This window comes from Cloeon dipterum, chromosome 4 (genome assembly GCF_949628265.1).
Source record: "Cloeon dipterum chromosome 4, ieCloDipt1.1, whole genome shotgun sequence".
Taxonomy (NCBI): Eukaryota; Metazoa; Arthropoda; class Insecta; order Ephemeroptera; family Baetidae; genus Cloeon; species Cloeon dipterum.
In genome coordinates this window covers 7,528,240-7,555,738 of record NC_088789.1, presented here as the reverse complement: position 1 = coordinate 7,555,738, position 27,499 = coordinate 7,528,240, and the positions used below count along the sequence as shown (strand labels likewise).

Sequence of the window (27,499 nt, the reverse complement as noted above, 5' to 3'; positions counted from 1 at the left end):
TGGCCAGAGATCATAGTACCAAAATGTGGCTATATTTGTGTGTGTGTGTGTGTGTGTGTGTGTGTGTGTGTGTGTGTGTGTGTGTGTGTGTGTGTGTGTGTGTGTGTGTGTGTGTGTGTGTGTGTGTGTGTGTGTGTGTGTGTGTGTGTGTGTGTGTGTCTGTGTGTGTGTGTGTGTGTGTGTGTGTGTGTGTGTGAGAGAGAGAGAGAGCCGCGCATAAATCGAAAAGACGAGCGGTGTGAATAACTCGCTAAAGATCGTCGAGCTGTGTGTCGTTTTAGCAATTCTTAATGTCGCCTTTTCGAGAGGGAGAAAAGTAGTTTTTTTAGCATTAAATTTTACTGTTTTGCTCTCGTCGTTGCGGTTGTTTTTCCCTTAAAATAAACAAAATTGTAAGATTGCCGAATCTATTAATGCAATTCAAGCCAAATTCCAGAAATTTTAGAATAAGTTTTATTTTCTTTGTTGATTTTTTTATCGATGTAAGTTACATTCCTCCTGAAATGATTTCGTAAAATACGTCTCATTGCTGAATAGTTTCAACAGAAAACATTACACAACATCTCTATTCAAGAGTTCTTGACCCTATACAATTCGTTTTCAATGTACATATAGTGCATTATTAGTCACCCCCTTTCTTGTTGAGTATTTTAACAAAATATTAAGAAACTTTGATCCGAGAATGATTGATCAACAATGCGCCGAGTATAGATTCTGGTGTGCGACCTAGGCGCAGGTTAAGCAAAAGGACACAATATAAAGACAAGCCGTGTCTTTTAGGAGCGTGCGCACAATACAAGATATTAATCTGCCCACAAAACTATTTATCAACTTATTTATTTACCCGAAATTCGAAGGACCAAATTCTTTGCAACACCCTTTACTTTGTTGAAATGTTATAATATGCCCGAATATCCGCCTGAACCTCGGTATGTGAATTAACAAAGCCTTTCCGATATGATCAAATTCATCCTACTATTGTTGGGAAAATGTTTTTCGCGGTGCTTCTTTTACTGTCAAAGAGGGGCGGTGAACAAGAGGGCTACTTATTGTTGAGAAAATTTGGAGCGAAGCAGATGCGTATACACTGAATTCAAAGGGATTCACCTCACGCTGCCTGTCCACACATTTTCTCAATAATAATTTTGCCTCTTCTGTGTGCTATTAAGAATGTGTGCATCGCACCATAAAATTGTCACTCTCATTGTTAGCGATCTAATGGACTACTGCTGTGGGATGGAAACGACAGCATCTAAGAACGCTCTGATATTTTACTTTTGACACTTTTACTTTTGAGCACTGGTGAGACCACTATCGCCGCCGCCGCCACCACCACCACAATGCTGTCGATCAGATGTGTGATAGAGAGGCTCTCTAGGTTTGCGATCTGGTGGAATTTTCTTCTGGAACTTTTGGAATGTATGTGTTAATTTGTGAGAAAAAAATATCACATATCTCTAAAAATGAATTTCTGCGGTTTGATTTTCAGAGATTGGAATAGAGTAAAAATATTTGTTCACTTGCGGAAAACGAATCCTTAAAATTATTCTCTTACTTTAATTTCCGCGACTGATAGGACTTGTCAGCCGGTGGAACGTAGTGATATTTATTTATATATATTATACACCTCACTGCACGTGCCTTCTAAATATTACATTTATTTTATAAGTAGTGAGAAGCTTTCAAGGTGCCAATAAAATTTTTGGAGGGAAACTTAAAAACTCTCTAATTTAAATTTAAACAGCAAACCATTGCATGATGCGCCGCACAAGCTTCATTTTAAAATATTTAAATAAACAGTTTTCTGCCATTTCTGGAATCTCTCTCCCAAGCTGATTTTTCTAAATATTGCTCTGCCAGAAGTGGGTTAAAAAAGATACAAGGATGCGGTTAATTCAAAGCTCAAAATTTTTCCCCTGTGACAGAAGCAATAATGTGGTTGTTTTTTGTATAGTCGTGGGCCTCTGAAAACCAATTTGAGCTTCTGAATAGCTTCTCAATTTTCAAGCCGCGTGCACAGAAGCAAGTATATATATGGTCACAGCGGGGCTCTCCATATACGCGCTGCATCATTCGGGACAGGGGCAAATTAAATAGGCAAATTGCCTGTCACTCGTGACGAGTGGGCTGCTGCCGGTCGGCTGCATTCTTGCGATGGAGCTGAATTACATTAGTCCAAAAGAGATTTTTTGAATCAAAATTTGCCAGCTGACTTTTAAATGTTAACAGAGCAACAAGATATGAGCCCGGCGCGTTTCCTTTCCTTTGCCCATTCAGCACGGCAGCCTATACGCATTCCATTATGACACGCGTTTGTTTGCTTTCTTAGAATGGGAAAATATCAGACATTTCCTATTGCTATGCGTTTTGCGTGAGAGAGCGAGCACAAGCATTGTTGTCACTTATTTATTCTGTGAGCTAGATAGGTTTGCCCTCAAGAAGCTTTTCAACAGAATAAAAAGCTATCGCATCTGTGTAACTATACTCACTCACTCACACACACACACACACACACACACACACACACACACACACACACACACACACACACACACACACACACACACACACACACTTTTATATAACAGACAGGCCGCATCTGATGCTGTCAGTTTGTTTGCCCAGAATTGTAAATGAAAGCGGAGCAAGAGTCGTCGCTGCTTTTCTGCCAGCAAGAAAAAGATACGAAATAATATTTTTTACGGACGCGCGGCCTGCGCAAATGTTAATTGCGGAGTCTCGTCGCTATCACACGTTTCCACCCGGCTGGTTCTAATTATTTTAAAATTTCCCCTCTGGTCGGAATTATATTTCAAGCGACACTGCTCGCATTTCGCACGCAATTTGCATTTCTCTGTACTCGTCCTCAGTTTTTATCGGTGCGTGGTATTAAAAGATAAAATCTTAAATTTTAGTCGAAATGTCTGAAAATTAAAATGTCCGAGTACGCGCGAAAGCCGAACATTAAAACGCAAAGCGGTTGAGAACGGAGCGAGCAGCTCACGTGCTTCAGTTTTAAGTTCAAATCAAGCGTGCAGATAAACAAATATTTCGATTAGTAACATTTTAATCGCTCTAAATCCCGACTAATGTTAATATGCGCGCGTGTGCTGGCTTCTAATGCGCATAATCCGCTCCTCTCTGCACCTTCTAAATTTGGGCCTTTTCTACCTGGTCCGACCAACTTTTACAGTTTCAGTCAGGTCTGTTCGCTCCCCCGGGTCACCCATTTGAATTGATAAAAGAGCTGGAAGGGTCTAAAAGAAGAAAGGTTGTCGCTGTCAGTCAAAGTATATGCTCGGAGCGAGATCCACAGCAAGTGTGATGTGCAAGGCTTTGTGCCCTGCTCGATGTCGGCGAGCACGCAGTTTATTTTCACAGAACCAGTATTAAGCAACGTGCTTGGTTTGTGTGCCGCCCCCCAATTCCCCTCGAATTGTATGTATCTAATGTAATATACACAAAACAACAATTGCTGCAGGGGGCGTTGATACTCTTTCTTTGCTCTCATTCTTTGGTGCGCACCTTTTTCATCAGTCTGCCATGCATGGGGTGCGTGTACACAAAAGAGCAAAAACCTCCTCCCTTATTAGCGGGTCGTATCAGTCGTCAGCATCTGCCAAACAACAACCACCCAATTTTCCCCCGCCAGCGTTTTATACATTTATTGTAATAAATGGAATTGCACGTCCATCATGCGAGTGATTCTGCTGGCTGCAGATGCTCGCTTCCGAGTTGTCGCCGCCGCCGCCAACGCGTATATAGTGTACAGTTCGCACCCCCGAATGATGATCTCTGTCGAATGGCTGAGGAAAACGCGCGTCGGCGGTGACACGACGCAAATCGCGTTATTCCAATTGGCCCTCCGGTGACGGTTAAAATTGTAGCCTTGGTCTCGCGGCAAAAAAATCAAAGCATTTGTACTCGCTTCAAAGCAGCAGAATTCTGTTTCGATGTGTGCTCATTTTCTGCTAAAAGTTTATTTCTCGAGGTGCGTGGTGTTTTGAAATAATTTTCTCGACCAAAAATACCTTCTTTTTAAGAATATACCCGAACACGCGCAATTATTATCTCTTAAAAATACATTGAAGAAGGAAAATGCTCTGAATCTGCTCTGTCAATAAATAAAATAAATACCTTATTTTTAAGAAAATACCCGAACACGTTACAGTGCAATTATTATTTTTTAAAAATACATTGAAAAAGGAAAATGCTCTAAATTGGCTCTGTCAATAAATAAAATAAATACACTCGGAGGTAAATATAGCTATGGGTATTATTCTTTTTTTGAACACCTGCTCTGCACATCCGGTGGGCTATATATGAGTTCACTGAGTCCCAATGAAATACCAATGCGTAGATAACAGGGAGCCTGAGTGGCCCCAGAGGAGTGGGCCCAAAGTCGCCTCTCCGCATGCCGAGTTCTTTCATTGTAACGCCAGACGTTCTCGTCCTTAAAGCTGCTGCGGAAAGGTGCGAAAACCAGCGAGTGGTGAGTCAGCGCCGGTGCGTCTCCCAACCCTTTGAGCTATTTGAGCATTTCGAGTCACTAAATTAACCACCTTTTACCATCTCTGACATTGGGCAGCCAGTATATTAGATCCCCGAACTGCTCAAATATGTTTCATCGCTTTGACACTCCTAAGAATGCCTTATATGTACAATGCGATCCAACGGGCTGAGTATAAATATTCGTTTTTCTACTTCCCTTACAGCTCGCGATCTCTGAAAATAGCTCCTTGCCCATGATTTGTGGCAATTATGAAAGAGAGGCACCTTTTTCAATTGGAAGAAAACGTTTCAACTCTCACATTTTACCCCGTTGCTAAATAAATGAACTAGTAAACATCTCAGCACAGAAGTGTCAATGTGGCTGAATTATCATAAACTTTTAGAAGCTATAATAAGTAGACACTTAATTTAGAAATGTTTAAAGGTTTGTATCCAAAATTAAAATTCCTGCAATGCATGAAATATTTTATGCCCTGATATTTGAACCGCATTATTAATTTTCCCATTAATTTTCTATACATACTTAAAAATAAGGGTATCAAATTTTCGCTCGTTCATACTTGTCGCTTTTTATATTTGCTTCTACGCATGGCCTGCGTCAAGCAGGCGCCTGATTCACATAAACACGTCTCGGGGCAATCGATAAGTAGCGTAATAGGCCGCAGATTGCTTGTCAAGTGTGTCAGATTCGCGCGCGAAAGTGAAAAGAAAAACGCCTCTCCGCAGAATTCTATACCTGAAGCTTAATTCGCGCGACCAATATTTTTTACCTCGAGGATCAGCCCTCGTGTGGCTATTTAGCTGTTATACATCCATATGTTTTATTATATGAGTTTTGAATCGTAAATTTCGAGTCAACATTCTTTTAAGTGCGCGACCGTCCGTCCAGCGCCGCTTTTTCAATTCTGAGACTAAAGTGCCGCCGGGATATATTATAATGGGCGCCTCTCGTGTATTACAACCACGCCGCGAATAAACATTATTTTCCTTCCCTTTTAAACGCGTCTCAGACGTGCTGGATATATGCAATAAAAATATTAATATTTCCGGGCCCGTTCCGACGCTCTTGCTTTTAACCCGTTCGCTCGCTGCGCGCACAGCGTTTTAACATTTCTGTGCATATGCGGCTCGAAAAATGAAATCGTCTACTCTGACGTGTATATTAAAGCCGTCGAAATTATAAATTCGAGTGAGAGAGAAGAACATTGCTCCAGATGGCCTGGCAATGATAAAAACGTAGAAATATTCGTGCCGTGTATGTGATATAAGAATTCATCTCGTTTTAGACGAAAAAGTTGACGAACGGAAAAAGCATCTCTCTGCTTTGCTGGATATTACGCTTGATAGCGGTGGACGTTTCACTCTCGTCTCTCCTAGAAGCAACTCTTTTTTCTGAAACATGCTTCCCGAATTATTACAACATCTTGCGAGTCTGACAGACGCCAACGTCTTTTTCCACTCATGAACCTGTTATGATCTCGAAATTTATCGGGACGTCAGGAGTCATCTGATATTGGACCGCGCGCGTCACTCAATTTGTCATGATTCCAACCATTGATATATTTAAATATTTGGCCTCTCTGTTTGGCAGCTATTATACGTGTACAGCTAGAGAGGAGATCGCATCTCGCGTTTTCTTTGCCCGTGATTCATTTTTTCAGCACAATCTGAAATAAATACCACGTCACGCCCACTCAATCTCTGCTGTCTATTTTAAAGGGTGTATAAAAATTTGTTTCGAAGCTAAATTCCTACCTGATTTGACGTTTGGTTTGAATGGAATTATATCATCAATGGAATCTTTGCATTGTGTGTCTAGATTGTTAAAGGCTTCGTGTTCTGTGCAGCGTCGATTCTTGCAAAAGTCATCGTGGAATTTAAATATTTAAATAGTACGTAAAGCAAAAATCAATATATTTTATGCGTAAATTTTAGCATAATTTCTGAGAGTAAAATTAATGACATATTTTTCTAAGCAATTTGCTTCATTTGTGGGAATTACTGATTTTTTTCATTTATGATAAAACGATTTAAATATATCTAGAACATATTTCACTGAGTAAAATCCACGCAGAGATAATAAATAAACCATTCGATAATTCATAGAATTGCCGGCATATGTATTCATTTATTTTTCCTGTTTTTTTTATTTCATTGTTACATAAATTAGCCCGTTGGCTCGCATTGTTAAGGCACTCTCAGGAGTGTCAAAGCAATGGGAGGTATTTGAGCAGTTCGGAGATCTAAAATACTGGCTACCCAAAATCAGAGATGGCAAAAAGTGGTTAGTTTAGAGACTCGAAATGCTCAAATTGCTCAACGGGCTGGGACTCGCTACTTGCTGGTTTGCACCTTTCCAGCATGCGTGATTTGGCTTCACGGGACGAATGTCTAGCGTTTCAATGCAGTCCTCGGTGCAGAGGCAAGTGGCCCTTGAGTGGGCTGGGTCCCTGTGCGGCCTGGTGCGCCCATGTTACGTATCCGTTCGCGGTGTTATTGGGACCCGGGCTTCAGCATTCGTGCTAGTGCAGTGCGCGCCCTTCCCGGTCCTCGGACAGGGATAAAAAGAGCAAAAAAAAATCATTCATAGATTTGAATTAAGAAACCTCTGTTGTGGAAACAAAAATTGTTCGTTGAACATTTTTTCTTATTTCAATAATCCCCACACTGATCTGCTGTAAATAACGAGGACACAATTGACAATAATCAATAATCCATTTGAAATTTTAGATAATTTCATTCTAAAATTACTATATACAACCTTCGTCAAAATCATCTTATCTTCATTTATAAACACCGCGTAGAATTCGAAGAATCTGACTGAAGTCCAGATTACTGAGCATAATATAGCGTCTAATTTGAGTCTCATGCATGAGAGCAAATTTTAATTCATGTGTGCGTTTTCCAGTAGCGATTCAGCGTGTATATACGTGGTATCCGTTTACGCTTGTATTTTATGCGCGTGCAATAATTTAAAGTAACTCAAAGTTTAACAAACGCCGCCGCCGCCGTGCCAGCACCGAGAGCGAGAGCATTGCCGAGACGGAGTGTTGCAATAAATTGGTATTAAATTGATTTAACCGGCCGTTTAGCCAGCCTACACAAGCAATAAAAATGACTTGAACGCACCGGGCTCGGCGGAAATTATATTACGCGAGAGATAGAGATTGTTTGGCAGGTGATGTGCGCAACTATAAATTTGCTTTTGTCACCACTCGCTTGAATTATAACAGAACGTTAGCTGAGTTACGGTTATTTAGCATTTTAATTTTTATCTCTTCAGCTGGGGCACTTATTTAAAGTTGTTGGAATAAACTATAAAGATGCACAGAAATGTTCTCTCAGCATTATCAATTTTTTGCAAAATGTCAAATTACAGCTGGCACAAGGGATCTGCCTGCTGACTATAGTATAAAATCATTATATCAGATCGATTTTTAAGTATCAAATTGAGTGGATGATTAAATTATAAATTTGGAAAGTTGAAAAGATTCTACAAAAGTGCATTTTTAAATACAGATATCCCCTGAGCAGATATATCTCTATGATAAAGATCCCTGCTCTCATATAGTCTTGTTGCGCGTAATATCAATGGGCAGTTAAGGAAAAAATTTGAAGAAATTCCCAATTTGCAACTGTTTTTCCTTTTATATATTGAAATAAAAATTAGAACACAATGAAACGAGTGTCGCTATTCGTATAAGCGCACGTGGTCAACGCTTTGGGTATTATGCACACTGTTATTTCCATCACCGTTCAGATATATATAGTATAATAAGCAGCTTTTCGGGGAATTACTGGTTGCTTTTGATAAGCGCCACGCTCTTTGCTCTATTTTAACGCTGCACCAGAAATGGCTTTATATGTACAACTTTTGATTCCAATCACGCGCGTGTCGAAATATTGCCGGAATGCTAAAAAGGGCTCTCGAAATTAATTACTCCAAATGTTGATAACGAGCCAGGAAAAGGTTTAATCAAAACCAATATTTTATGCTATTATGTCAACCACTTGAAATATTCGTGTAAATATTATATATATGAATTTTATTTCAACCTGGAGCTTTTTATGCTGGAAAAATATAAGGAGAGGAGAGAATAAAATTATACCGAAAGGAGCGAGAAAGATTTTTTGTGTATCAAAGCGAGAACTCGCAGCTCGAAAGGCAGAGCTTTTGACGAGAGACTGACTCGTCATTTTATTATATTTATATGCTCTTGAATAACTTACAATCTGAAATACGCCGGCTCCCAGCAGCAAAGGCCTCTAATGGACTATAACCAAAGCCATTCTTGACACGAAGTAAAAGGACACACACACGTCGTCTTCTACATTTTAACGAAGTCTTCATTATATAAATTTTTTACTGTAAGAGACAATCCGCGCATATAAATAAAGGGTCATCGAATTTCAATGGGTGCGCGAATTTTGAATTAAGAGATCGAGAGGCGATTAGTCTCTCGTCAAGTTACAATGCGTTACTGCATTTGTTGTCAAATAGACACGTGCTGTGGCTCGCGATGAGGTTTAATCCTGGAAAATCTCTCTATTCATCGAGCTTGATGCGCACGGTATGCAACCCGCTAAAGAAGCTTACTTATTAAATACTCAACTCCATACATATATGCTGGGCTGCGGAGGGGTCACAATAATTGCCGCACTGCAAACAAATAAAAGGAAAAAAAGCGGCGCCAAGCCACCAGCAACTTGTCTAATACCTCTTATTGGGCTTAATGAGATGCAACTAAATTTTATTGCAAACTAAATTATTGCAAATTTTCTAATCTTTTTTTCATGCACAAAAAGATGTAAAATTGGAAATGACCTGAACTGACGCTATCCTTATAATGTATATTCATATAAAGCATCACATTAATTTAACTTTAGACTTTAACATCATGGGGGTCTAAAACATCGAAAGGACAGGTGCTGGTTAATAGGTAGTTTGAGGCAGAACAAATTGACGTACTTCTTTTAATTGTCTTGTTTTTGTAAATTTTGTAAAAACATGCACGATACACGTATATATACGTTTTGGGACTTGTTATGTTTTGTTAGGTGCTGATATGAGGAAATGCACATGATACAAAATAAATATTTTGGCATACAGGCTCTGCGCTATACAACGTGTCGCCTACCCCTTAAATTTTTTTCTCGATTTCTTTGAAAAATTTGTGTCTTTTTAGATATTGTCATATAGTAAATATTTTCAGACAAGTTATTGCACAGAAGGGGTCCGTCCGACACAAAAATATCATTTAAGCTGTTTTGGCTAAATATTGTGTATCCATTCCAACTAAAGAAACGAGAAGAAAGGAAAATATTTTTCGTCAGGAGAGACCCACCACAGAAAAAATAAACAGCCATCAAAAGATGCACGTGTTATAACATATGTGCTTGTGGTCTGCAATAATAATGTGTTCAGCCTCCCTTTTATTTGCTTTAAATTTTAACCTCAAACTAGAGGTTCGTGACCAGTTCGTAAATGTTTCCAAAAACTAGTGGCGCTGTTATATCCACCCCACTGTTTGAACTGATAAGGGAGAGAGAAAAAATATACAATATATACACCGCAGTCCAAGATCAGAAGAGCCTGAGTGAGGACGAGGAAGGTCATATATATTTCTGTTGCTTGATTGCTAGACCCTATACGGTGAGAACGAAATTATTATACTTTTGAGAAGGGACCAGAGATTGGACACTGTAAGAGGTACGCTTGAGGTACAGCATTTGGGTGACACATTACACATTAGGGATATTTTTTATATACATGGCCGAAAAGGTTTTTGGCTTTTGAACCATGAAGGCTATAATATTGTGGGTACGTGGTGCCGTGACAGAAATGCGTCTTTTAGTAGTTTAACTCGTCTGTTGGTAAGTATTCAAGTCTCGTGTTTGAAGTATTAGTAATCAAGACTATGAAATTACATAAATAATCAAAAATCACAAATACAATAAATAATTATAAAAATTAAAATATCACATTCGAAATACAAACAATTATGACAACTTACCCCGTAGTGCGGGTCTTATAAGAAATAGTTTTTATAGAATTTTCTCGCACCAAATCCGTTCTAGCCGGAGAAAGAACTTGTTGCTGTGACTGCTTCGGTGCGGGTCTGATTGTGCAGTGGGGGATAAGGTGTAGTAAGGGTGCACTGCATGTCGCACACCTTTGTACTGCGATACAGGTTAAATGCAAAGTAGTTATTAGGAAAGTAGTGGCGAGCAGGCGCCGCAATATATATATATATATATATATATATATATATATATATATATATATATATATATATATATATATATATATATATATATATATATAAAGGCGGCGCCAAGCCACCAGCAACTTGTCTAATACCTCTTATTGGGCTTAATGAGATGCAACTAAATTATTGCAAATTTTCTAATCTTTTTTTCGTGCACAAAAAGATGTAAAATTGGAAATGACCTGAACTGACGCTATCCTTATAATGTGTGTATATATATATATATATATCGTTTACGCCCTTCGAAGGACTGCGGGAAACCAGAAAACGTTTGCCTAATTTGCGTAAATGAGCAACAAGAAAGCGTGTTGTCGGTGTCGCGGCGGTGGGTGATATATGCCTATCAGGTACAATGAGTAAGAGCAGGACGGAGTAGAGGATCTATAAATATAGGGAAATAAGTTGCCTCAAAGCAATTTTACCATGTCATCACAACTTTGGAGACTGAAAAAATCGTTTCATTTTTTAGATTTAAGCCCAAAACCAACGTCTCAGGTTTTAATGTTGTATTTTTTGTAAAAAAGTGACCTTAATTCTTTCCTGCGCAAGCGAGGACTGCGAGAGACAGATTAAATTATATACCTGAAATCCTTTTCCTCAACTGTGATGACTGATAAGAACAATCAAACTTTGTATCAAGCCCCGGGAAGGCCGCGAAGCAGAGATCATTGGACATTCTTTTTGTCTCTTCTTTTTGTGTTTATAGTATTTAACATCTATTTAAACTCAAACTATTACTTTTTCATCCAGGATATTCCTTCCGCCAATAGAGCGCCTTCCTTTGAACATCGACGTAGTGTAGCGCTTCCCTGGATGTAAAATTACAAAAACCCTTTTTATTGATCTCGGCCGGCCGCACGCGCGCGCTGATAGAGCACATGAACGTACCCTCGTTCGCGCTCTCTCGGCAGCACAGCAGAGAGCGACACTCGCTGGTCGGATTATTGATTCGCGCGCGCCGTTTCCGAAAAATACACCTCATGCTATAGTAAAAGCAATATCGCGGTAAATATTTAATGTTGGCTCTCGTTTATTATTTATTGCGCCGGCCCGTTCCGTGCGCTGCTTGCGTCCGGGCTGGCTGCGAATTTCGCCGTATTTGTGCTATGCGTTTTGTGCGCCCGCACGTTGTACGTCTCAATTCGGCGGCGGCGGCAGCAGCAGCGGCGGCGTCAGCGGTGAGCGCACTCGGCCCGCGCACCTCACCCCCCCGTTTTTGATATCAAAAGACGAGACCAATCGCGCGCACGCACACCGACCGCGATTTCATTGGCCGCTGCGGCTCCGCCTCCCTGGACCTCGCGAGTTCACCGGTGTCCTCTGGATGCTGCGAACAGGAGGCAACAACGCTCCGTCGTCCTTTTTCTGCACATTTATCTGAGCGGTGCACGGCAGGAGTGCGACGATGCGGAAAATTATATATAGTGCACGCTGACATCCCCCCCCGCTCTTGTTCATGCTCGCTACTGCCAAAGATAATGCGGAAAATGCATGGCGCGATGTGAAATTGCTCTCTGAGCGAGTTAATTGATGGCAGGGCGTTTTTTAATTAAAATTAAAACTCGTTGTTAAAATTCGTGTTCGAAGACATCAGCAGATAGCGCCAGCGGTTACTTTTGATTTCAATGCACTTCTAATGCGAATTAAAACACAATATTTTTTGCTCTTTTTATCCCTGTCCTCTCGGACCGGGAAAGGCGCGCACTGCACTAGCACGAATGCTGAAACCCGGGTCCCAATAACACTGCGAACGGATAACATGGGCGCACCATTCAATATATTCAAAATATCTCGCGATCTATTAGAGTCTCCCTCGATTTCTCTTCACCATTCAATTGTACGCATTCAGGGCTACATTTTTACGTTTTCATGAAAACAATCCGAGGGGGCGTATTTTGCGATATTATTAATTGAACATTTTGCACGCAAATTGGTGACCTTGACCTTTGACCTACAAATTTTTGACCAGTGGTAAACTTGTTTTACTCAAAGAGTTACGCATGGAGGTGAAAAAACCGCATCTAAATTCTAATCTGGACCGAAGATACCTTGATATTTCGGATTTACCATCTGAAATTTTTAATTTTCGAAAATCGCGATTTCCCAAAAAGGCCCCCGAATTTTCGCTCAAATTTTCAGGTTACACACTATGAAACACCCCTAACAACATATATGTAAAATTTAGGATGGAGAAATAAAGTCGGTAAAATTGACAATTACCCTTAAAAGTCTCCCAAACACACACTTATACATTAAATAAATTCCCATTAAAGTACATATCATTACCAACTGCCGTCTCTTCAAATTTGAATTTGAATGTTGTGGAAAGTGGGTTCCCTTCTAAAAGTTACAACATCAATTTAAAACAGATTTTCCAGTCCAAGGGGAAGTTCAAGAGAACTTTGAAAATTATCTGGGAAAATATGAAAAATAAAAAGAAGGAAAAAACTCAATTCAAAAGGGAAAATACTCTGCGTTGTAAAATTCCGTTCGACTTTGTACTATATCCCACTGAACACAATATGCACACGCAGTACGCAGTTTGTTGTTTGCTAATTGGCCATTAAAAACGAAGAACCGTATGTGGCTCTTCTTGTGTACATACTGTCAATCCACCAGTACTATACGGAAATATATAGGGCAGCACGTGCGCGCGCTCAATGCCAATGCATAGTATTTAAGCTTCGGCAGGAGGCTCCAATTAATACGGGTTTAATGTTTCTTGCAATAATAATAATTCTCGCAACCCCCATATCACATATTACTAGAACCGTATGTGCATTTGCTTTTCATGTGCGCGCTTGGGTTTGGATTCCACGCGCCCTTTGTTATAGCAAATAATCGCCCGCATTATACCATGTTTCACAATGGGCCTGCATATAATGGAATTTATTTTTTGCAAAAAATACATTTTATTTTATTTTAATGGTCTGACAAAATACATCACAATAATGACCTTGAAAAAGGTTAGCACTCGTTTATATCAATGCTAATAAAATCGAAATAAATGTCTCTCTGATGGTTGATAGGATTAAATTCACGAATATGATTTCAATTTATTATTTTCATATTTATACCTTTCAAAATAAAAAATGTTATCATTTGTAAACTGCGAGGGCTAATTAACTAATTAATTCCACGCTGGCATTCTAATAAAACCAATTAGCATATCCCATTTTCAATTTACCTTTTTGACTAAATAAATTATGATAATTATTTCCAACTTAAGGCAAATAAATTTGAATTAATAATTAAAACTTGACCTCAAAGTTTATATGTGGCAAACATTTTAAAGTGTGTGTGACAGTAGTGTTTCAGCATAGGTCTTGTTTGGCTCGGCTATCTCTTGATTGCCGACGTTTTAGCGACCTGATCGTTTTTTCAAGTGCCTTTTCTCTCTTTTTTGTGTTTAATATGATGTTAGATAAATAAATAAAACATTCTTTTATCTTCAAGCATAGAAAAATCGATGAGAAAACAAATAGTTTCTAATTTCGGCTTGCACGCAGAAACTTTGCTCAAATCGCCACTTCAGAAGCAATTTTCAAAGGAATTTGCTGTCTTGATTTGTCTCTTGGCTCTAACATCTGAACTTTCCAACGTAGAGTGACGACCTAAGCCTTTTTTATCTTTGTAACAGTAAAACAATGATCGGAAAGGGTGTGGCCTAGAACTGAAGTGGTCCATCCTCAAAGGAGGTGGCCTTTTGTTTGTTCTCCATCACACACACACACACACAGTGAGATGCTCGTCTAAAGATCGACGAAGTACTTATATTTTATATACTGCGCGCAGAGGCCTTTTCTTGCATGTGGATGGCGTATATATATTTTGTTGCCAAGTCAAAGAGATTTATCTCTGGCTCAAAAATGTAAATAATGATTAAATTTTAATGGCGGCGCCGCTGGAAGCAAAAGTTATTTATAGATGAAAATGGATCTCTGCGATAAAATAATTATGCTGGACTCTTGATGGAAAATTTTTCACGGACGAATTGGTGTATTTCTGTTTGCACAAAATCAACATCATTTGTAGCCTCATTTGAAACTGGTGTTGGCTTAAATTATATATAATATATGCTCAATATTTAATTCTTTGTCATTGTACAGTAAAGCTCTGGTTTGCAAGAAACTTTTATATATATCGTTTGGTGTTATTATTATTTATTTTTAAAAGCGCTGGAGGAGGACCGGGGAATTATATTCCTCTCAAACGATGACAAGGGGAAAGAAAGCTGTGGCGGCAGCTTCCTTACGCGCATTCAAGCGTGTGTTACTGGGATATGCACTCAAGAATGGTCTTTTTGAGCGGCCGGATTAAATGTAACCTTATAACCCCTTATTGAGTGTTAAATTAGCGGTTAAATAATTTGAAGTGAGTGCCGTGCGTAGGTATAGCAGCCGCCGATGATGATAGATTCGTGTTCGAGATAAATGTGCGCAGCGCGGTAGCCGCGCGTTTGTGTCTATTTTGGAAACGTTAATTTATGACGCGGCTCGAGGTATTTATGTGGACGTTTCCTATAGTGGACTGGCACACTACACTTTATCACCGACGTGGCAAGACGTAAAGTTTGAAAAATAGTTATTACGTCGGCATTAATTATGATAAAAAAACTGGGAGGAAAAAGAGAAGGACATTGAAATTATCTCTCTCAAACTCGTGGAAATTTGATTATAAATTTATGTAATTTAATGCCCCTATTGAGGGCACTGAATTATTAATTTAATTATTCTTATTTGCCTATTGATAACATATGTTGATGCACAGTTTATTTATTTTGTAATTCACGCTGAATTTTTCGTTTTTCTTGCAACATTTGAGTCATAGAAAGGATGTGCTACGCAAAAGAAGCCCAAAAGTCGATTGTGTTTGGTTTAGCATACGCGTGGTGCTTAAAGTTAGATCTGCTTGGATAATACGTCAGGGCCGAATGAAAGAGCGGATTAATGTGGATTAAAGGTCTTTATGTGGCTTCCTAACCGTAAAAAACTATTGTCATGCATTGCGGTGACTCGGTCAGCTGCTGTTATTGTTGCTTTTCCATATTTTGCTCCATTTTTATGTGCAACAGAAATTTTCAACAAACGTTAGCTGGTTTTTTGTTGGTTTACCTAAAATTGGGAACGTCAAGCGGAGATGAAAAATCGCTACGTATATGCGTCGAGCAAATAATGAATCGTTTCAGTAATTGTGTACGCACAGTGGCGATTAACAAATTTCATCAAACAAGTTATAAATCCGGAGTGACTCGTTTTAATTAAGGCTGGGGCCATTAGCTGAGCGCACAATTAAACTGCTCAAACAGCCTCTGGGCGGGGATAACAAAACAAACAGCTGAAAATCGCGCGCGCGCCTGCATTTACGCGAGGGTGTGAACAGAAACAAACAATATCCCCCTCGCGAAGTTTGCCTCATGAATTTTCAAGGGGAGGAGGCGGGGTGCGAACCGCCTCCGCGATAAATAATGCACACTTCTAATCAAATGATACAAAAATATCGCGCTGCGCAGCGGGGCGCAGACATGCACACACCAAGTAGTGAGAGCCGCAGCTTGAGTCCCCTCCGCGCGGCTCGCGCGAAAAGTGAAAACTCGGCTGGCTCATCCCGCACTCATCAGTTTGTAAATAAGTCTGATTTATTCATTCAACACACAGTTGACTAAACAGCGGCTGGCGGCGGCTCGTCAAGGCGTGTCATTTCCCACACACACACGCCCGCTCCGTGCTCCACGCAGTTTGCGTGGATAAATACACACGCTCCGGCTTTTTGTTTACTTGGCAAATGTGTCGTTTTAATGGCACACCGGCGTTCGTGGAAAAACAAAACACGCCGAGAGTGCGGTCGATTAATTTAAATATGTGTGTGTGTGTGTGTGTGTGTGTGTGCGCGCGCGCGGCAGGATATTGTTTGTTGCATTGACCGCCACGTGGCAGAAAAACTATCATGTTATTTTATTGAAAATCATATTTTATGAAATGGGATGAACGAAAGAGGAAATTTTCAATGGAAACTGTTGAGGGTTTTCCTTGAATTAAATTTCAATGAAAGCGAAATGGTGTGAGAGTAAAAGTTGAATTTTGAAACTATTTAAAATGCGAGTTTTCATTTAAAATAAATTAATGATTGGATCAGCAGATGAATTATGTTCTCATCTTTTGGAGAACGGCAGTAAAAATATAAAAACAGATTCGAAAAATCAAGATTTTATGCCATACAAGGTAATGTCGAATTAATAACTTGTTTCGCATGTTAATGCAGTCCCTATATGTTGGCAATTCACTACGCATGTAATTTATTAAAATGGTAATAATCAGAACTCATTTATTTTCTCTTTTTGGATCTCAATCAGCTAGGATTTGCGGCGTTAAGTAAAATTTGATGAGAAAAATCATCTTGCACGTTCTCTTCATTATAAAAGCAGCTGTTTCATCAGCAGAACTTATAAACATAACTGCAGATAATTCTGCATCAACAGCCCATGAACACAATTGATTATGCGCCCATCCGATGTGGGCCATTGGGCAAAATCAAACGAGACGTAATCTTGTCACAGAATATTTCACAGTTATATGTATATATATGGTTCTGGATTTTTTTTTCAGCCAAAACCTTCATGAGAAGCCTGCTGATGAAATCACTTCAAATGAAACGCGTGATATATATATTTCTCCCTTGTTCAATGTTAACCACCAATTTTCCTTTTTTTTTCAAATCCATATATTATTGTTCCAAATAATTTTACTTCTGAAGGCATTAAGCTTGCGGATGAATAATCGCATTCGGAGTTAACTGTATACCCAATAACCCTTGCTGTTCGACCTATTTTGTAAACACAAATTTAGATTTCACATATTGACATCCTTGACTGGGCACTCGAGGCTTAAACACCGTAACATAAAGGTACAATCCGACCTCGCGCGACGCTTAGTATTCCTTTTTCTACTTTCCCTCTGAAGCAGGGGAATTAAAGTTTTTTCCCAGTTCCTCTCTATATATTTGATAGAGTTCTAACTAATACCCCCATATACGCACCGATGCATGCATCGTTCTGGGACCTGGCACGTGCACCCTGCGCGTCTCGGACGTTATAAATATAGTTTATACATCGACGTCAATAATTAATTGCAGCGGCTCAGGGCGTGTGTGCAGACTGGCGTCAGACTCGTGAATATTGATAAACATCCAAAGAGGCGGCGTCTGTCAGCCTGCTCGGCCTTAACTGCTGCACACCCATCATACATAATATAAATTTCCAGCAGCAGCGGAGTTGTGTTAAAAAGCAAAACCATCAGCAATGCAAGAGCAGAGAGAAATAGAGGCAGCGTTCGCTCGCTCGCTCGCTCTCTCTCTCTCTCTCTCTCTCTCTCTCTCTCTCTCATCTCATTTTGCCTCAGCTGCTGTGTAAGCCTTGCAACTCCCAGCCATCCCTCTGGTTCCACTAAGCCGGATTATGGCCCTCTTTGCAAGGCCTGTTCGTTTCTGTAGGGAGGAGCCCTTGCTCCTCGTTCGCTCTCTAGCTGCAGAGTTCGTCCGTTCGTTTTATGAACGTATATATAAGTGTGTAGTACGTATAAAATATAAAACAGCCAGAGAGCGAGCGAGCGCGCAAGTTTGATAGCTGATTCCTCCTCGCCGAGCCAGGCAGCAGCCAGCCAGCCAGTTAGTTTTCAAGCGAACGAGCTCTCTTCTCTCGCTCTCTTCTTGGAAACAGTGTAGACGAGAATATATTCGCGTTTGACAATGCAACCCCCCAGCAAGCAGCGTCTTATTGATCCGTGGAGGCCCTGGATCTCACTCAGAATTCACCTCACTTCTGGAACTGCGGTCTCTGGCACAGAAGTAACCCACAACGCAGAGCGAAAACCGAATAAAAGCCGCCGGGAGAGCTCTGCAGACTTTTTCGCGGCATTGAAATTATAACGAGCCGCAAACACCAATGGAAAATCAGTTCGTATTTCCATGTCTGCCGCACGCAAACTCCAGAAAAACTGCACGAAAATGGCCGCTACCAGAGTTTTGGGTAGAGAAATTCACCGGAAGAGTTGGATTTGTGGGATACATGGGGAGGAATTTTATGCAAAGTTTAATTTTATGTAAAAACTAGCCAAAGCAGGGAATCACTTTGAAATCATTAAAAAAAGAAAACCGTCAAGTTGTCGCATCTAATGAGCATTGAAATTAACAAAAACCACATCCAAAACCAATCAAACGTGACGCTACTAACACTCTCAAGTAGCGAGAAAAATGCGTAATTCATTGCAGCAATTAGCTATTTTAGCATGATAAAAATTTATCCTGAATGCGTTTCACAAAAAATTAAATATTTTAACACAAATTATGATTTTGCTGTCTATATTTAAACTGTCTTGAAATCACATCGTGCAAACAAGATACGTATATCGTATTTTGTATATAGAGCGTTATGGTTTAGTTATGACTGAAATGTATTAATATTATATTTTTTCAATTTTGTTCACAGCCATGAGGGGAGCGGCGGACAGTAACCCTATGAAGAAAGCTAGAAAAGGAAGAACAACCTTCAGGCTAGAACAGAGTATAATTCTTTCAAAGTCATATGGAGTAAGTGCCCACCCAGATGCAAGGGAGAAACAGCGACTGGCTGGAATTCTAAATTTGGATGTACGGACAGTGGAGGTAAGTAACTTATGAAACAATCGAATTTTGGGAAACATTTAAATTGTGTCACATAACGTAATTGATGTCTTTCGTTCAATGAAATATCCGAAAAGCTGCGCAATCAGCAAGCAGTCAGCAAATTTCTCTCTTAACTTCATCGTGTATTTTAAATCACATTAATTGAGATTCAGCAGGCCAGCTTGTTTTCATTTAGGCCTTCTAGCAGATCAAAGGCTGAAAGCGAATCGAGCTAAGCAATCGTGAGAGATATAAAGGCAAATTACATGCGGAAATTGAATTATGCGCGAATAATATAATAGGGGAGAGGGAAAGAAAAAGTGCTGCTTCGCTGCACCACAAAACCAAAGCGGCAATCTCTCTCCGCTCGTCGCGAATGCATGCACACAGGGGTTGCAGATAAATGGACGAGTATCTCTGTTATAATAATTTGGCCCATACTGCGTGCATGGTCCTTGTAGATAGGACCAATAATCGATGCATTGCTCTCATATCTCGCCATGTGCACTCTCACGGACTCTGTATAAATCACACGCAGTGACCGCCGCCGCACCCTCCGCCTCCGCATTGATGATTTAATTTCGTCCACTTATTACCACCCAAGTAGCGAGCAGGCGTGCCAGCCAATAAACACACATGGGAAAAAAGGAAGTAGGAACATTCTTCAAATTCCATGGTGGGTGGATGAGATGTGAACTTGCATTGTATCATCGGAATTTTTGCACGGATTTTGTGGGACATGGTTAAACACAAATATGGGTATATTGAAAATAAAGAGAATTTCGGCCGGAAATATGTACATTCTACAGTTCAATAAGCACCAATGTAGCTAATTTACCATTCAATACTGCACCTTGTTTATTTCAACCCTGAAGACAACCCGTTATCGAAGTATATATATAAGACGTCCCCCTCAAGACCCTGAAAGCACTGACAAACCCATAGTAATTTTTAGGCTCTAAGGAATGCTATATAATACTGACAGGTCACTGACATGAGACTGCTGGCGAATGATTGAAAAGTTGCTCGAACAAAATCACAAAAGGCTATAGCAGAGACATGACATGTTGTGTAAACCTTCGAATAATTCTGATACGCCCGCACCTAATTGAGGCTGCGGAGTCCGAGCAGCGGCCATATACCCTTTTTCAATGAAAATTACAAACAAATTTCTTGTTGCCTTTTGAATGGTAGTTTCTAACCACAAGTCTGTTATTGAACACGCCGGACGGGACGAGCCTGGTCCTGTATAAGAGCAATGCTCCCATGGGGTTTTTGACATATACATATTTATCCGGTGCTGGAAAGGTGTAAGCGAGTCCTCAACGCTTTTATACCAAAGCATGGCAATGAATGTGAGCCCAACAACTAGAGCCAACGGTATATAAAAGCTACAAAATTACAAGCCAATTTGCTTACAGTTGATTTATTATTTATTCGTTGTCACCACATTATTAGCGGAAGCTGCGAATTCGAATTTTCCTCTTGCATCAGCCCCTTTTATTTGCCGATTCTCTCGGTGGGTGCGATAAGCAAACAAAGCCGGCGGACCATTCAACAGAAAATAAATGTATCCATCTATGCAGCGCGCGTTGCATTTAGATCGTCAGGGGGTGCCGCTGCTGCTCGTGGGGTGATAATGGATGATCCGTGTAGCCGGCAACCACTTCATTAGCAGCCAGCCCCGGCCGAAGTCGGCGAGAAAGCAAAACATTCCGCGTGGAAAAGTAAACGAGACAGATTCGCCAGCCGCGCGCGAAAACATGAATCGGTTTTTACTGCGATGGAGCGCGATCGGTGTGAATTTTACGGCGGGATTATCGGCACATTCGAGTCGCGCGCACCAGCGGCTAAAAGATGATGATTCCGTCTCTTCTCGCACTCAATCTCTCTCTCTCTTTCGAGCGCGCGCGCGCCTCATTGATCGTTCGTTACGCAGTCTGTGTGCGGTGCGCGGTAGTTTTACGAGCAGATTTGCAGCTATTCTCTGCGCGGCTTTGCGGATTTACAAGTTTTCGCGTGAATAGCTGACGATTTGCCCCCGCACTTAAACGACTCGCAAATTGGATAATGAGCCGGCTGGCTGCGCTCCTTATCCTGCTTTTGCAATGCACTTCTTTTTCCCGGAAATCTTTTATTTTTCTCAGACGCGCATCGTCGTTCTTCTTCCCTTTCCTCACTCAGCATTCATGCAATAATGTCGTTATTCGAGCTGTGAAGCAAATAAATAATGCTGCTTTTTAATCTGGCAGCCCGTGAAAAGAGCAGCACAAGATTTAAAAGTCACCCCTTATTGATTGAGCGGCCGCGAGCGGGCATATAAATGTTGACTCGGTGGCTTCTTGACTTGATGTTTTCTGTTTAAGTTGCACAGATATAAAAAATTTGAAATATAATTTGAGCAATAATCATATAGTTGAATTATTTTAGTATTTTTTTTCATTTAAATCTCAAACCATTGGATTCTAAATCTGTATTTATTAAATAACTTATACTAATATCTTAAAAAATTTAACTACATAGCTCACTTTGTGTCCAAAACTTGGCAATAATTTTGATTAACTTAAATCTAGGTGCATTTAATTAAAAAATATGCTTAAGAGAGTTTTGCTCTTTAAGCTTGAAGAAAATAATCACCGTGTATTGAAATCGCACAAATGATGTAAGAGCGTAAACTAATAAATTTCCAAGCAAATTTCTTCAGGTTTAAAAAACATAAAAATTCAGTAATAGAAACAAGATTCTTTTCTCCGTTTGAGGAAAATTGTTGGCATATTAATTCATCATTAAAAAGGACCATATAGAAATCTTCAAGAAAATTTTCCATTTTGATGAAAAACAAGTTATAATTAAATATGTACCTGCCTCGAAAGGAACACTTTATTTAACAATAGTGTCCAGTCCTAATATATGCTGTGTACTCTTCAGCCTTCTGCTCTCCCCTGTCTTGCACGAGAGAACAAAAATTTTGGCTGTGGTCGCGTAAGTGATAAGCCTGGGAATGCGCTGGCTCTGCAAGTGTGCGCTCGAATATGCATCCACGACCGCCTGTTGTTAATCATCTCTATTTGCAGTGTCGCGCGGCGCGGCACAAAAAAGTGCGCAGACACGGTCTCCGAGTCTCATTGACGCTTCGTTTTTCTTTCAACCTTGCTGCGGCGGCGGTTCCCCCTGTGAGCGAGCAAACGGGGTTCTCGCTTTTCCTGCGCAGAGCTCATCGTCACCTAGGCCATTCTTTTATTCGGGGGGCGCGAATCAACCCCACAGCCATTATCGCGGCCCGTCAGCGTGCGCTTTGTGCCGGCAACTAATGCTTTTTATTTTCTCTTTCAACGATTTAATGGCGGGGGCTGGACCGAACGCACGCCTCCTATTTCAGCCGTTGCCCCACTTTGGTGTCCATATCGAATGTCATAACAATAACTGTTGAAATAAACGCCCGGCGTGCGTTTATTGTATGTGATATCATACGCAGCGCACAGAAATTGCTGCATGCGCTTTTGAGTGTCAAACGAGTCGCCGCGGGCGCAATTTCGCACGCATGTTGACCGATCGGCAAGCATTGCAGCGCTCGGAGAGCAGCTGCAAAATAAGCTCGATGTCCTTTTGGACGATTATTTGGAAATGAATAAAAAACTGTTTGCGGTTTTAGCTTGGAATTTCCAGCCTGTTCGAAAGTGGAATAAGAACTATTTCCCACGTCAACACTGTGCATGTGTAATGAAAGACATTTCCGGTGAAATTGCTATTTATCACCTTTCAGAGAGGTGACTCCCAGCAGAAAGATATCTAAGCTGACTTGTGACGCAAATCAAAATTCATCGCTTTTTAAGTGAAATTGGTGATTGCAGAACAGAGAAATTGGGTCCAGACAAAAAGGAAATTCTGTAATCACGATTATAGAATATTAAGAAAAAATTAATAGTCAAAAGCGTTTAGCGTGAGTTTCCTGAATTGATCAATAATCCGTAATTGGGATATTATTTATGTCTATTAGCAAAATACAGGTCCCCTCCCATTCTATATATATGCATGAGTGCCAAACTACTCCATTTCAGAGGTCTTAAAAGAGTTCATTTATTGAATGAATTAGCCTCCGCAAAAATTGGCTGATTTTCTAAGTCAGCCTGCGTATACTTGTGTTTTTATGCTCAACAATTATAAAGCTTTTATTTTGAAAATTCTCAGTAAAAAAATCTTGTCAAAACAACATAATTCCACGTCATGTGGCAATATTATTCCAAATAGGATATAAGCTAAATAAATGGTTGAATTTTTGATTCCATGTCATTGCATTTCTTTCCAGGTTTGGTTTAAAAATCGCCGAGCAAAGTGGAAAATGATGCCTCCTATGCATACAAATGAAATTCCTGCTCCTCCTGCTTCAATGGCATCAAAGTAAGTGCGGCGTTAGAAATTATACATACACATTCTGATATTTCTTTTTTGTCAATTTCACTAATTAATTAATTTTTTATTTTATGCAAAATTAATTTCATATCAGATATTTCTTAAGCAAGCTCAACACGTTAGCCCTTCATTATTACAATAATAGTGTGACAATGAATTGTTAATTTGAATGATTGGTAAGTTGGCAAAACGTAACTGTCTCAAATATTTCCTTTATTTTTGTTTTTTTTAATAATTTGGTAGTCGCTCACATTGATGGAAATCCCAAGCTGGTGAAGCTTCGCTGTGTAAATATTTTACACAGTTACGCTTTGACAGCTTGCCTATCATTCAAATAAACTATTCATTGTCACAGTAGTAAAAATTATTTTAATTTGTAACCTTATTGCTGAAAAACTTTTTGATTACAGCAATCCGAGGGAAAGGAGACACTTGGGGCTCTCAAAACACGGATCTTATCACGTGTATCCACCGGGTAGCGTCCCTATGGCTGCTGCGCATGTGCAGTTGTCCCCGGCTTCGCTGTCGGACAGCAGTCTGGCCAGCACGTCCTCTTATAGCCCCACTCACGGTCAATGTGACACCTGGAACCAGCCCAACTCCATGTACAACCTGGCCTCTTCTACACCGTTGAACTGGACATATCATCGTCCGCAGCATTCATCCATATACACTCAGCAGTTCCAAAGTTACTCCTCTAACTGCTCGCAACCTTCTTCCGGCCACAACCAGAATGACATGCCGGCCACACAGCCAGCGCCTCAAAACGCCTATGGCCACTCTGACTACTCGCACAGCCTGTATTATGATCGTCCAGCAACGATTCAGGTGTCCCCATCGACTAGTGCCTTCACCCCAGTCACGTCAACAAACACTGGCCCCCCCGTCAACTCTTCAGCTGGCTACAGAGGCCATTCCTCTTATGAACACCATTACGGCTTCAACCACCAGTCCCAGAATCAGCAGGACTGGTACACCAACCAGAATCAGCAGAACAGGAACACTGACCAGAATCAGTTCTCACATTCCAGCCAGAACCAAAATAATGATAGCCATTAAAATCCTAGGCCGTACAAAGGCTAAGAATGGTAGACGCAGGGTACGTCAATGGACTTGGATCCTATAATTACTTTATTTGTTCATTGTAGAATTTTTCTTTTCTCACAATCCGTCCAGAATAATATTCTATCCGAGTTCCCATTTTCCAAATTTTTGCAAAATGTATATTAAATAGAGGTCTCAGCCGCGATATATATTTAAGCGGTGGGACCAGCTTAGCCGAATGTTTTGCCCAGCGGTGGCGGCTGGCCATTTTCACCGGCGGCTGGCGCGACTGACAATATTTTAAATATGAAGTCTGATAGTTCTTAACAGCCCAAAGGAATTTTTGCTCATGTAGTTTTTAATTTTTATCCCTTAAATTTTTTCACTGACAACTGTCGTGACTGACAAAGCTTTGCCAGATTCACAGTAGCTGACGGCTACCCATGTAACCCAAAATGTTCCGACTGGCGTGGTGCAGCGCGACTGGCTGAGACCTCTTAAATTAAATTAAATTAAATTCCTAGTATTAAACTGTAGAGTAACAAGGGGTTGAATGATGAATTGGTAGACTATTTTGGTACTATTTTGATCATGAGTTCCTGATTCATGAGTTGATCGCTATAAATTTCATGTATCAATCTGTAGCGTAGCAAGTGGTGGTGGTGGCCTGATGCGCAGTGCGCACATGTTATCGGTGTTGGGACCTGGGTTTCTGCATTCTTGCTAGCACCGTGCGCACCCTTCCGAGTTCTCGGACAGGCATACAAAATTAGTTTTTAGCTTCTTCTTCGTGCAATGCTGATGGGTGACTGCTTCGTAAGGAGATTAAAAAGCTTTACTCTTACTAAGCTTCGGGGATAGTTAAGGCATTCTCAGGATGCAATGGGAGATGTTTGAGCAGTTCAGGGATCTAAAGCTGGCTACACAATGTCAGAGGTGGCAGTGGTTAGTTAAGTGACTCAAAATGCTCAAATAGCTTAACGGGCTGGGAAACTCGCAATTTTCTGGGTTTTCGCACCTTTCCAGCTGCCTTAGGGACAAATGTCTAGCCTTTCAATGAAACCTTGGTCTAGAGAGGCGAAAAGATGGCCACATTGGGCCCAAGCTCCTCTGCGGCCACTCAGGCCACCATATTATTGGGATCTGGGACCCAAATCCAACGGGAAGTGCTGTGCAGAGGTTCTAAAAAAATGTGCCTTAATACTGTGTTGCTTAAAAAAAATGCGAAATATTTTGTCTGTTATTTTTTATGTTCTCTTTAACTATTGCAGCATTTCAGATGCCTTTTTGCTGTGATAGAGAACTCAATTTTTAATTCATTGCAACTGTTGGAAGAACATTCTTCCTAAAAGTACAAAAATAGCATAATAACAACAAACTTGCAAATTATTATAGAATATTATATAAGAATTAACTTAACAATGCGAGCCAACGGGCTGGTCATTATATTATATAATGTTATGTATTATAATGACCAGCCCGTTGGCTCGCATTGTTAAGGCATTCTCAGGAGTGTCAAAGCAATGTGAGGTATTTGAGCAGTTCGGAGATCTAATACTGGCTACCCAATGTCAGAGATGGCAAATAGTGGTTAGTTTAGTGACTCGAAATGCTCAAATTGCTCAACGGGCTGGGACTCGATACTTGCTGGTTTGCACCTTTCCAGCATGCGTGATTTGGCTTCACGGGACGAATTTCTAGCGTTTCAATGCAGTCCTCGGTGCAGAGGCAAGTGGCCCTTGAGTGGGCTGGGTCCCTGCGCGGCCTGGTGCGCCCATGTTATCCGTTCGCGGTGTTATTGGGACCCGGGCTTCAGCATTCGTGCTAGTGCAGTGCGCGCCCTTCCCGGTCCTCGGACACTGATAAAAAGAGCAAAAAAATTAATATTATAATCGTAGTGTATCTGCAAGTACAAATAAATACAAATTTTAACTTGTTATGTAGTTCCTGTTCTCAGTTCCAAAGAATAAAAAATACGCAACACACTCAATTTATTTTATTTGTGCAAGCGACCCTCTACTGTTGTACATTTCTGATGAATATGCATGAGTAATCTCCGCTGATTAAATACTCTCAATTGAACAACTCTTCGTGGGTGTCCATCAATCTGATTGAAAAGCGGTTTAAAATTAATGATATACCGAGTGCGCAGGAGAAAATTGTGAAATACTTATAATTATGATGAGCAAAAACTTTCAAACCCATAATAAAAAGTAAATGGCTTGCTTCTGTTGGGACTTTGTCTTTCGGCACTCCTACCTTTTTTCGTGAAAGAAAAAAATTGGAAATCACAATTCAAGAAGAGAGGCTTTTTGTTTTCTGTTCATTTGTTCGTTGATGACATTGTATTAAATGATGCAAAAGCAGATAGAAGTCAGAACGATCATGTAATTAATTACAGCAATTAACGTATTGGAAAATTGCTGAAACGATGGCAAGTAAAAGTGACAAGCATGAATTGCATAATAAACAAGCGAGAGAAAAACAATTGTGCTGTGACCTCGGCATTTTGCACAAAAATAGTCAATAAATCAATTATGCAAGGAGTAGAAAACTGCAAATCACAAATAACTAATCAATAAAGAGAGGAAATTTTGACGCCTGAC

At 40.3% G+C, this 27,499-nt stretch overlaps 1 protein-coding gene across 1 annotated transcript in view; it reads left to right on the top strand.

The window, feature by feature from the left end:
• LOC135942970 (homeobox protein otx5-B-like) overlaps nucleotides 1–26,287 on the top strand; it is a 28,985-nt gene extending 2,698 nt beyond the window's left edge. The window contains exons 2-4 of the mRNA XM_065489338.1: nucleotides 19,264–19,439; nucleotides 23,746–23,837; nucleotides 24,260–26,287. Coding sequence (XP_065345410.1) covers nucleotides 19,266–19,439; nucleotides 23,746–23,837; nucleotides 24,260–24,908 — 915 coding nt within the window. The 5' untranslated portion in view covers nucleotides 19,264–19,265 and the 3' untranslated portion in view covers nucleotides 24,909–26,287. The remainder of the gene's footprint in view (nucleotides 1–19,263; nucleotides 19,440–23,745; nucleotides 23,838–24,259) is intronic.
• The last annotated feature ends 1,212 nt before the right edge of the window (nucleotides 26,288–27,499 follow it).